This window comes from Grammomys surdaster, unplaced genomic scaffold, assembly GCF_004785775.1.
Source record: "Grammomys surdaster isolate TR1022 unplaced genomic scaffold, NIH_TR_1.0 140, whole genome shotgun sequence".
Lineage (NCBI taxonomy): Eukaryota > Metazoa > Chordata > Mammalia > Rodentia > Muridae > Grammomys > Grammomys surdaster.
This window is the reverse complement of record NW_021604598.1, coordinates 7,316,208-7,328,473: the sequence shown is the minus strand read 5'-3', so window position 1 is coordinate 7,328,473 and position 12,266 is coordinate 7,316,208. Positions and strand designations below refer to the sequence as shown.

At 42.8% G+C, this 12,266-nt stretch overlaps 1 protein-coding gene across 2 annotated transcripts in view; it reads left to right on the top strand.

Annotated features, from left to right (window-relative positions):
- The first annotated feature begins 3,488 nt into the window (after positions 1-3,488).
- The window catches only part of Glb1l2 (galactosidase beta 1 like 2), a 51,743-nt gene continuing 42,965 nt past the window's right edge, over positions 3,489-12,266 (top strand). Inside the window, exon 1 of one of the 2 annotated variants that reach the window (XM_028763911.1) lies at positions 3,489-3,591. In XM_028763911.1, the coding sequence (XP_028619744.1) occupies positions 3,506-3,591 (86 nt within the window). In that variant the 5' untranslated portion in view covers positions 3,489-3,505. The remainder of the gene's footprint in view (positions 3,592-12,266) is intronic. The other variant, XM_028763910.1, reaches the window with a different exon arrangement.

The following is a 12,266-nucleotide window of genomic DNA, read 5'->3' as shown; positions in this document are numbered from 1 at the left end:
AGACAGATAGATCTCTGTGAGTTCAAGACCAGCCTGGTCTACATAATGAGTTCCAGACAAGGTAGGCCTATGAGTAGAGATCCAGCCTCAAAACAAAACAAAAAACAAAACAAAACAAAACAAAGCACCATCAAGGCCTGCCCCTAGTTGCTCACTTTCTCCAGAAAGGCCCTACCTTGTAAAGATCATAAAACCTTCTCAGATTGTACCACCAGCTTAGGACCAAGTGTTCAGATATAAGCCTATGTCTCACATTTCACATTTAAACCACAACAGTCCATCTGTTTTCCTCTGTGCTTAGTTATGAGAATGCTCTTAATAAGAATTGTTCTGGAGATTGCAGTAATCATTTTCACAATAATCTAAACCACTCCCAATAAAACTTGCACATTTCACTTTATTTTACATCTCCCATGCACCCCTATATGTGAAAGTGAATGTTTAAGTAGTAGCAACAGAGGGTTGAGCAACACACAGATAATTGTGATATCGGAAATCCTCTCTTTTTTCCTCCTAGTCTTTCCTGATCCTGAGATACTTAAGCACAATGGCCAGAATGATCTTCATAATCAAAATCAAGGGCACGTCCAAACCATTTCACTCTTAGTCCTCCCTAGCCTGTCCTCTGCATTTCTCTGTCCTTACCTTCTGCCTTTGACATCACCCTTCTCCTCTTTTACTGGCTTCCTTGGCTTTCTTTGAACTAGAACACCTGGTCTTGCTCTTACCCCAGTGCCCATATACTGGTTGTTTTTTATTTGTTTGTTTTTGTTTGTTTTGTTTTTTTGGTTTGGGCAGCCTTTCCCTCAACTAATTGCTAAGTCCCACCTCCTTCAGATCTTTGCTCAGTTAACATTTTTCCAGGGAGTCATTCTTCTCTGCAATCCTCCAGAGCCTAACCCTTCCCCCTTATCTACTTTCATTATGTTTGGCTGTTTATTACTTTTGAGCATGTTCTACAGCATATTGTTTTACTATGCTAATTTTGCCAATTTTCTTTCTCAGCCAGAATAATGAGTTTTTAAAGGGATGGGATTATTGCCCGTTGTGTCCACTGATATATCCGAAGCACCTGCAAGTATCTGAAATAGTGTTTAGCAAGTGGTCATTAAATATCTACCTTCTGTTATTTAACTTTTCCCGAGTTTATATGATGTAATTATATCATTTCCCACTTCCTTTTCCTTGGTCCAAACCCTCTCATGTAACCCTTCTTGTTCTCTTTCAAAACCATGGCCTCTTTTGTTCATTGTTGTTATACACACAGCTTACTCAGTCTGTATAACGTATGGTGTATAGAATATATATGCTTGTGTTTTCAGGCCTGACTGTTTCATATTGGATAACTAATCGGTGTGTTCTTCCCTGGGAAAACGATTTCTCCCACTTTCAGCATGCTTTAGCTGCCTATAGTTCTTTGGGTAGGACTGAGACCTAAGGAGCTTTCCACAGACCTTGTTGGCATTTTTTTTTTTTTTTAAATGAGTCAGCTTATGGTCACCCAGCTTTGCAAAGGCTGAGGTTGTGGATGGCGGTGTTGGACTGTGAAGGACACAGACACCATTCTGAACATTACCTGGGTGTACAATGGCTCCTCCCAGTGTTCCCACCACGTTATCTGGACTTTGGAGGCTTTGTCTTTCAACTTAATTTCCAGGGCTAAAATTTTCATTTTAGGATTTCTTCCTATTTCGTTTTTGTCTGTGATTGACTTGGTCCTAACTGATTTCCAGAATTTCCCTCATATTCTTAATTTCTTTCCTCAAGAGTCCTGACCCTAGCCATCATAACTGGACATGGCTCACATGAGCAGAGTAATATGTGGGCCAACCTCTGATACTTTGTCCGTGTAACCAATAGACTAGCTTTTAATCCAAGCTAAACACAAAAGTTTCCATCACAGCCTTAGCAAACACTAAGCTCTCTTCTGCTGGAGCACTGTAGAAAATGTTTGGATTTTGGGAGACCTGTTTGCAGATTTCAGAGGGCCCTACTTCCCTCTGTGGCTCTAACAGAGTGCTCCTGGACCTATGGTTACAATATTCTACACAAAGCCGCGGTCTATCCTTTCTTATTCCCCTCCCCCTGTTTTCTTGTTTACGTTTGCCTCCCCTCTCTCCAATTTGGTACTTTGCCAAGTTTTCAGCTATGCTAGAAAAAAAAGACCCTCTGGCTAGTCTTTTTGTCTTTGTTTTTGGAACTGAAATTGCTCTTATTATTAGTCAGCTTTATATATTTGTACAAAAGTTTAGACCTGCAGCTGGAGAGGTACTATACAAACCAATGCTTTGAAATATTGCCTGATGCTGGAATAAATGTCATCCAAATACCAGATGATGTTGCTGGGACATGATTCTGTGCCAGGGTAACTATATTCAGCCTTTCCTTAAATATTATATTTTTTTGTTATTTTTTATTATGTATAATGGGTGTATGTGTGTGTGTGATTGTGTGTGTGTGTGTGTGCGCGCGTGTGCATGTGCACACACATATGTGTGATTGTAGGTACCAGTGGAGGCCAGAAAATGGCACTAGAGTTACTGGAGCTGGAATTAAAGGCTGTGTGAGACACCAATGTGGGTGCACAGCAAGAAATGAATTCAGGTCCTCTGCTGTTAATGTCTGAGCCACCTCTCCAGCTCAATGTAAAATGTTATTTATGACTCTTAAAAATAAGAGTTGAATGTGCTAGGTATCAGGACCTGAACTAGATTTGTGGAACCAAGAGCAGAATATTTTGGTCTTTATTTAGTGCCACTGAAATTTGAGCTACACTCAGCCCTCAAATAATCTTAAGTAAATTCTTCAATGTCCTGGATTTTAACATGAATTATTACTTCAAAACCATTTTTGTTTTCAAACTTTGAGTTGTTTTAAAAGACTTTTTTTTTTCCATTCTCCTTCCAGGTACACTTAATCCTTGCTTCACAAAGTAATGCTGTGGGGAGTGACTTTTTCCCAGTTTGAATATTTGAAGATGCAGCAACACGGGCCCAATAGTTCTATACCTGTCTGCACTCAGACTCTAAACTTCAGCGCCTTTTTCAGAGTGGGAACCAGGCCGATCTGACCTGGGAAGTTAACTGTTAGGTACTTAGTTTCTCTTTAAAGTCCTTTAGCAGGCAAATTCAGGGGGTTGGCAGGTGACACCCAGACAAGCTTGAGACTGGGCTGAGACCGCCCCGCCCCTCTCCCGCCCCGCCCCGCCCCCCCCCCGCCCCTCCCCCCCCCCGCCCCGCCCCCTCCCCCGCCCCCCCCCCCCCGCCCCCCCACCAGCCCCGCCCCTCCCTGATCAGGTTGCCCGCCGGGTCCCTGCTCTGCGCAAGGCCCGGGAGCGGAGGCGGGACCCAAAACTTCATCCAATGGGCACCAGCGGGCCGGGCTGGCAGTAGCATGGTTACCTAGGTAACCAGTGAGCGATCCCGCCCCTCCGGGCTAAGGCTTTGGCGCGCGGCTGAGTGTTGCTGGAGTGGGAATCCAGGAGTCTACCAGCGGCGTTCGCAAGATGCCCAAGTGGAGCCTGCGGCGGAGGCCGGGCCGCACACTCGGACTCCTGCTGCTGCTGGTCTTGAGCTTCCTGGTGCTCCGCAGGTGAGAGAGTGCTCCGCCCAGCACCTATGGGACTCCTTTGGTCCCAGCCCAACACCTCAGGTTCTGGTGTGCCACAGTCTGGGAAACCGCGACTCTAATCGCTTAGAGCGCTCCAACAGCCTGGTGTTCCTTCGAGCCTCCAATCATTCTTACCCTGCCTCTGGTATCACCAGGCAGGCACTGCCCTGCCAGTTCCTAGGGGTCAGTGTGTTGAGTTTCGCAGTGTTCCATACTTGGTGCTGGACTCGGCTGTTCATAGACACGTCTAGCCCTGTGAGAAGATTGCCAGAACTGGCCTTCACGTCTCTCTTCAGACACCCCCATCACTCCTTCGAGTAGCACCCACTGCTTTTCTTTCAATCCCCTGCATTTCCTCCCAAGCTGGAAGTCTCTATTCTGCAAAGTTAGTGTTGCGATGTCCACTGTGAAGGTGGTGTCCGTGGGCTTCTCCCAGACTCTCACCCATGATTAATTTGTACCACACTGCTGTTTATGTCTGTCCACTTTCCTCCTTCACTTTTGTACGGTCTCCTTTTATAAACGCGACTTGCGCCAGTCGGTGATGGTGTTCTACTCCCTGCACATGAGCAAGTTTTCTGGTGATCCATTCCAGAAGGTTTCCAAAGCATATCTATTTATAGGAGCTTACAATCCTGACTATCTTCCAGGTCAATGCCTGGCACTTTACATATTCAAAATCTCCAGTGTTGCTGGGAAGCTCAGCAGCAACATGGAATGGTTTGCAAGTAGATTTGAGGTGAAGACTCAGCCCTGGGAGCTGGTGGTAGCTAATCACTCTCAGTCTTGTCTTTGGTTCCTTTCTTCATTTGCCTGAACCAGAAACCAGGGCCTTTTTTCTCTCTCTCTCTTTAAAGACCTGAGTCCTTTTTTGCTACCATGAGAACACATTTGGACACCTTTTCAAAACTTATACCTCTTTGTTTCTGAGAGGATGTCATATTGTTTGGGAGAAGAAATTAGATCTTTTCTCACTCTAGGGTCTGGGAAACTCATAATGTCTTTTATTTCCTTAGTTGTTCCAAACACTTTCTTATTTATTCTGACTGCCCTTTCTTTGAATTTTGGTCATGACTTCTGTCAAATGCTCCGCTTTCCCCAGAGGCAAGGTTGATGTAACTCCAGAAGTATTTCTCAGGGCTGAGGCAACACAAGCTCTTCCATAGAGCAGGGAACCTCGGAGCTGGAGCTCCAGAGAAATATTTGCTTGTTTTTGATTGAAGTACACCTGTCCCTGCAGGTGACTCAGAGAGGTGACTGTGAGGGCAACTCTTGAAGGGATGAACCTGGTCAGGTAGCATTTTCTAATAGTCCTCCGGAAAATGTGTGGGAACACTGATGAGGTGTCAGGCAAGAGACTGGATTGTGAGGAAGCAGCCTAACCTCATAGGTGAGTAACTGATTCCCTACCCAGACAAGCTGGTCACAGCAGGAATCAGGCTGGGGCTGTGGAATGGATCAGAATTCATAGCATTGGCTCAAGCCTGGAAACAGGTTGAAATGGTAAGTTGCTTCATGACACTCTCTTTTCCAGCAGACAAGGTTAGAGAGGCTCTGACCTTGGGTCAAAGCCATCTTTTGGGATCCCTTGAGAGAACAAGTCTCTTTGGCATCATTTTGACTGTGTCTTCCCCATAGGTGCATCCTGTCCAGTTCTTTCTGTATTAACATATATGAGTTACTTTAATTGCTATGAAGCCAAAAGAAAACAAACTGGCCCTCTCTTCCTGGCTTCCCCCAGCTTTGACTAGGTCATTAACTGAGTGGGTGGTGGGGGCCTCTCCCAGCTGTTGCTGGGGAATGTTGGTGTGGCTAATGAAATATAGGTCACATGGTAACTGGCTGTTCTCCTCAAAGTGCTCTGGAGCCCAGCTGTCAGGACCAGCCCATTTCCTGGATCCCGGCAACAGGTATTTGAGGTTTCTGGGTGTTAGGTGTTTGGCTTAAAATTATTGCTTTTTTCCCCTACATTTTATTCACAGTTAGTTATAGTTGATTATATTATATCTAAGAAATTTAAGAGAGCTAAAAAATGACTTTGGCTGAAGATTTTATTTAATTTGTTGTTTTCTTTTTGACCAAACAGTGCCTTTTCTTAAAAGCTTTCTTTATATACTTCATTGTACTTGTTACACAATGAAATATATACAGCAATCAGTCATCTTTGATAAAGATTATGTGGGAAAATACCATTACAATTAAAAGTAGTAGAATTAGCCATCGCCCCTCTCCCTGAATTCTTTTGTACCCCAATGTCACCTTTCCCTCCCACTTCTTCTTCCTCCATGGGACCCAGTAGCCACGGGTGGGTTTTTGGTGCCCTCGTATGTTATCTGAGGTGTGTGCTCTCTCTTGGCTTGCCTTTTCCCTCCACTGATCTTAAGAGTGGTAGCCTGTGTTGTCAGTGTGAGCCATGCTTACAGTTGGTTGCTCTCCTTTCTTGTTTTCTTTCCACATGCTGAACACAAGGAAGTCTATTTGATATGATCTGCTCACAGTCTCTTCATGGTCCTTTTCCTCAGTTCACCTCACTGAGCACTAATTCAGTCAGTTCTACATATCTTAGACTTAGATTTTATCTGGCTAAAGTGGGGGGCAGGGAAGGAGGAGGAGGGAGAGGGGAGGGGGGGAGAGGGAGAGGGAGAGAGAATGGACTAGAGCACTCCCTTAGATTAGTTAGTCTCAGGTTTCTAAAAGATGTATTCGCGTCTTTGCTTTGCTCATTGACGCTCATTGCTCCTGTACTACCAGTATCTAGATTCTAGGCTTGGTGTCTTTCTCTCAAACTATTCCTTACTAAAAGTGGATAAGTAGATGTCTTAGCTATGGTAGTTGCATTTAAAAAATCAATGTGCTTTCCAAAGGTAACCTGGGGACAAATGTATCTGTCATCCTGAGGTTTCGTGAAGTTACTGAGTTTTATGTTCTTTAGGGCTCCACTCTTTTTTGAGGCCTGAGTTACAGACCCCAGAGTGTCCAAACTCTTTGGATGTTGTCCCTTTTACCTTTTAGTGGTAAAGGTTTTAGAATCTGGAAGTGTCTCTGGGCAGGCAGTCACACGTCTCATACAAGTGGAGAAGCAAAATGACCTGGGTGGTAGCTCATAGTGCAGGACAAGTAAGATGTCTGAGTTAATCTGTGCTGGTATGATGGGGCTGATACTGGGATTTTTATGGAAGCATGGTAGCCAATCTCTGAAGAAAACCGAAGTTCCATTAGGACTTTGACATTCTTGATCAGAGCAAAGAATTGCGTGGCATTGGAATCAGGTGTATCAGAACAGCGGGAAAGGGACCTTTCTACTTTAGGTTAAGCAAGTAGCAATGAAGATATATGCACTTAATGTTTGCTAAAATGACAGTTCGACATTCCTAAATTACCACTTCCAGCAGGGGCAAAGAACTTTTGGTGAGGGTATGGTTTCTTCTCCATCCAGTCTCACAGTTTACTTAAATCTATTGTTCTGAATATTAAAACCCATGTTGAAAAAAGAGAGCCCTTTGTGTGGGACTGTTCCTGGGATGAAAGGGCAGGGGTGGTTTTCAGGGCTCATGGTAAGGAAGCAGACACTTTCAGACTAGTGTTTGTTTGCCTGAGAGACTCAGCTGGTATTCATGAGTGTTCTCATTTTAAGAAAAAGATATTTTTAAATATTTAATTTGTGAGTAGGTAATAAATGAACATTCAGAGGATAAAGGAAGAATCAGTGAGAAGACACTCCTCTATCCCAATTTCCCTTCCCACAAGAAACAGTTACTGATGATTTTTTTAGATGCATTGTATACATGCATGAAAAGATAGCTGTATTGTTTTTCTACTGGTCCATTAGATACATAATTTATTTAAGCATTCTGCACTTGATGGGCATTGATTGTTTTTAGTCTTTTAGCTTCTAAAGTAAACAGCAGTGAATATACAATGGGTAGATTTCTATAAGTAGAATTGCTGATCATAACAGATATTAATTTTAAATCTTGGTAGAGTCATCCAAAACAGCATATTTCATTTCTTCTGGGTCATATAAAGGACATTTTGAACTCAACTGTCTAGACTAAGGGAGAAACTTCTTTTTGGTTTGTATGTAGGACAATATAGATTTCTGAGGTTTCATAAAAATGAATGTGGCTATTAGATACATTTGTGATATAATCCCAATAAATAGATTTTAAAACACAGCTGTACTGTTTCCTGTATCAGAAGGTTATTCTATCTATACTTGATGAATTTCCCCTATAGGCTTATTATTAAAGACTGAGAATCTTTTTGAGTTATCAGAGTTTTCACTTCTCTCTAGGCTGAGATGTATTAATTTATTAATTTATGAGGCTATTAATGGATTTTTTTGGTCACAGTAAAAGTACGCCATTATAATTGTCTCTTTTGTCAGATGTGAATAGCTGAAAGGTTTCGTTATTTCACTACTGAGCCTCAAGGTATAAGTCTAATAATTGCGTCTTCATGTATGTATTTTCCACAGGATTTAGAAAACCTTGTCTCCTGAAGCACAATTCAGTCTTAGGGCCAAGAAGACAGGCATCTAAAGCCTGGGAAGCAGTCTAGCTTCTTTTCAAAAGGAAAAGCAGAGACACTAGGGTTGCAATAGTACTTTGTGTCCCTGTAGAAAGCAAATACTAGCATCCAGGTTTGAAATCTAGATCCTTGTAGAGGCTGTTTGATGACTCGTTCAGCAAAGTAAGAGTCCAAAGTATTGTTCAGCTAGTGGACATATATCCAATAAGCTGAGCCTCATGTGAGCTGCTATGGGGAGAGGTTGCTGTGTGTGTATAATAAGGTCTTTGGGCCTTTTAATGACCTACTAGGTAAAACTGTGGTCTCTGGCCTGGCTACTGGGATGAATGAGGCCGTGGGTATTCTCTTGGTTTCTCTGCTAGTCTTATGCCCTGAAATGAGATCAGTTCATCTTCAGCTCAGGAGGCCTAAACAAGCTCACAGAACATCTTGAAGTTGAACTTGTAGGCTCTCATCTCAGACAACATATTCAACATATTATGTATTTACCAAAGTAATTAGTCCCTGGGGTCAGTGAGTTGAGGGAATGGAAGGACTACCATTCTAGACTGCTGGTATAGGTGCCCAGCTTGCTACAGTTCATTCAGCTGCTCCTGGTTATATCTGTGTTGTATCCACTCATGGGGATACCGGACCATTCATGTCTGGTCAGACTATGGTAAACAGATGCTTGAAGGAGATGACTTTGTCTCTAGGGAAGCTTCAGTGAAGCTTCCTAGTCCCATGAAAACCTGTTACTGATCAGTGTTTTCGGGATTTACAGAGGACCCTCTGGTCAGGGTTTGCAGAGGACCCTCTGGCATGGCGACAGGCACTCCAGTCACTCTGATTTGCATGTCATTCAAGAAGCTTGTTCTAGGGGGTGACAGGATCTCATCTCCTCCTACCCTAGCATCTTACAAGTTGATAGTTTTTGACTTTAACAGTTGAAAATCCATTCATGGGCCTATTCAGAGTGAAAGAGGTGGTAACCCGTCACTGGGTCCCACACAGCAGCACAACTTACCATATCCAGGGACATACTGCCTGCTGGAGCCTGTACTGTACTCTCTGTTCTAATGATCCACCTCAGTAATCAGGGGCAAAGTGTAAGGAAGCTTCCACCTTCACCTTGCTCCTTCAGAAGGTTCAGCCTGATGAGGAGTCCTCACTGGGCCTAGTTCATGTCTTTTCACTACAGCCTGTTTCTATGTCTGTAGCCCCCCAGAGCTGCAGTGAACACTGTGTTTTCACTTGACACTACTTGGACGACTTACATGAGTCCCCATTAGGAACACACACACACACACACACACACACACACACACACACCTTTGTCTAGGACCCTTATCTAGAATGTGAGCAAGACTACCCTTTCTTCTAGGGGAAGAACAAACACGACAGAACCGAGCAGGCCTTAGGCTGCAGGGCATAGCCCTTCTCTTAAAATTTTTTTCCTTAAAATAAAGCCAAGATACAAAAGCAACAGAAGTTCTAGAAAAATGTGGAAATATAAGCTCCCAGCTTCAAAGAAGGTAGGTGCCTATGGTTTCATCCAAGAAAATGTTATGAATGAACTGCTCGCTAAGGAAAACAACTGAAAACACTGGGTTCCCCAGGGTTTGTTTATCTCCTTGGTAACAAGCCTAACTTAGGAGTGAGACTCCTCTGATCTGTAAACCAGCCAGTCAGAACCACACAGTTGGCATTTCCTGTATTCTAATAGTACCAAATTAATTACTCAGGAAATGATGGGGTTATTCTTAATATGATGATCATTAGTATTAATGATCATGATTAGTGTTAATAACTATTTGCAGGGAGTTTTGTGCTTTGGAACATGAACTCTCCCTTGCATCATCTCCTTCGTCTTACAGCCAATTCTCCAGAGAAACCCAACATCTATCATTGTTGGGTTCCCACTGAATACCTCCCTTTTATTGAGGTATTAATGATTTGTTTAGTAGAAATTTTCAGAAAAAAATATAAATTTTCCAGAATTGCAATTTGATGACAGTTAGCAGTTTGCTTGTTTGTTTACTTCCTATTTCTTGAACAGCATTGAGAATTTTTGTTTTAAGTCTAGAAAATGATAGGCCATAAAAGGACAGAGAATGAGAAGAAGAAAGAGGAGTTAAGGATGACTCCAGGATCTGGTCCTAAACAACTGCAAGTTCAGATTTATTGGAGGGTGAGAGAAGGGGAGGAAAAGGTATACGGGGGCAGAGAGCATGACCCTTATCTGCTTGCTGTACATTGTAGTGAAGATATTAAGTCATTATAACTGGCTCATGGTAGTTTGGAGCTCAACAAAGTTTAGAATGGAGTTGTATGTTTTCTATGTGTGGTTTTGTTTTTCATCTCAAATCATTTTCTGACTTCTTTGTGGTTTTTTTTTTCCTTGACTCATTTGTTGGTTAGCAGTGTTGTTCAATTTCTACCTGTTTGTGAACTTTGTAGTTTTATTTCTCTTACTGATTCCTTGTTTGATTTCATCATAGGAAAGGAGTGTGTGAGAGAGAGAGAAAGAGAGGGGGGAGGGAGAAGTAGGGGGTGGAGGAGAGGAGAGAGAGAGAGTGAGTGCATACATATTAAAGTCGACAGCACAATCTGACACTTGTCTTTAACCTTGGAATCTGGCTAAAGTGCAGGCTTCGGTTCAGTAGGTCTTAGATTCCTGCATTTCCAACAAGCTACAGATGGAAATAGTCTGCAGTCTGCACACCACACTCAGAATCCAGCCTACATTGATCACCAGCTAGGTCACAGATAAAAATGTTTGTTATTGTCCAGGAATGAGATTCACAGAGTTTGCCTTCAGCCTAGTCCATATCTCTGTGCTTAGCAGAATGAGTCTCTTGTACCTATAAATAGACATTTATAGGTACTCACCAAGGAAAGCAAGAAGTAAGAATCCAGATGTGAACTTCAGTCAATATTTAGAGATGAGTTTTTTTCAAGTTCTGCCCAGAGAATAGGATTGCTACCTGATAGAGTGGTCAGTAACTTGTATTATAAATGTCTTTCAAAATAATGAGCTTGTGCATATGTATATTTTCATAATCAAGTTGCCATTATGTCCCCATTTAAGACTTTAAAAGACTTAAAGAAAGAATTTCATAGTAGTAGCCTGGCAAGTCTAGCAGGTAGGTGTGTGTGTGTGTGTGTGTGTGTGTGTGTGTGTGTGTGTATGTGTAGTTGAGCAGGGAAGTGAAAGAAAGCGTGTTCTTCAGAGGAAGTACCCTCAAATCAATGGAGAAGCACAAATTGAAACAGCCCAAGCTGTCCAGAGCTTACAACCTGAGAAAGGCTCCTCCAGGGAATGGCTGCCAGGAGCAGAGTGAGAACCTCGGGCCTTATTTGAATTACCTAGAGCTGTCAACTAGTGTGGGGATTTCAGGGTTTCCTGGAAAGGCTCAGATATTAACTGTTCCTAGTACTGTGAGGCACACACTCTCCACAGCAGCTATTTACCTGTGCCCCAAAGCAGCCATCCATAGGAGAGGTGAATATGGCAGTACGTCAGTAATTTATGAACACTGAAATGTGACCATCATGTCGTTCTCTTAATATATTTCCAACTAGTATACTTTGATTATTTTTCAGACATTTAAAAGTGTGAGAACCACTTTGACCTGGCAAACCTTACATAGGTGGGTGATAGGCAGGGTTTGGCCCGTGTCAAGAGTAGATTACATGTGGGCAGAGGAATTGGGTTGGTAGGGTGGGATCTCTCCATACAGATCTTTAAGTACAAAAGTTTTGGCAGCGTAATAAAATAGCCCGATGTAAAGTTAGGCATCAAAAGTATCTTCTACTGAAATGGAGGAATGGCAACCATGGGATCATTGCATATTAATGTAATTAAAAGCATGGAGGCCATTCTCTGTGCCTTGCAAGCTCATTAGCTTTCAGTGGCCTTCCTGTGTGGTAGAGACAGGCGTCAGCCCCATTCCACAGAAGAAACTCCCACAGACCTGGAGTCATTAATTTAGGGTGAGGGTATCTGCCAGGGGACCCATATCTAGATCTTCCACTTCTAGATGTTGTTCTTGTTTTCATCCTCCAAGAGTCTTCAGATGTCTGGAAGATGAAACTTTTCTGAAAGAGAGAGAGAGAGAGAGAGAGAGAGAGAGAGAGAGAGAGAG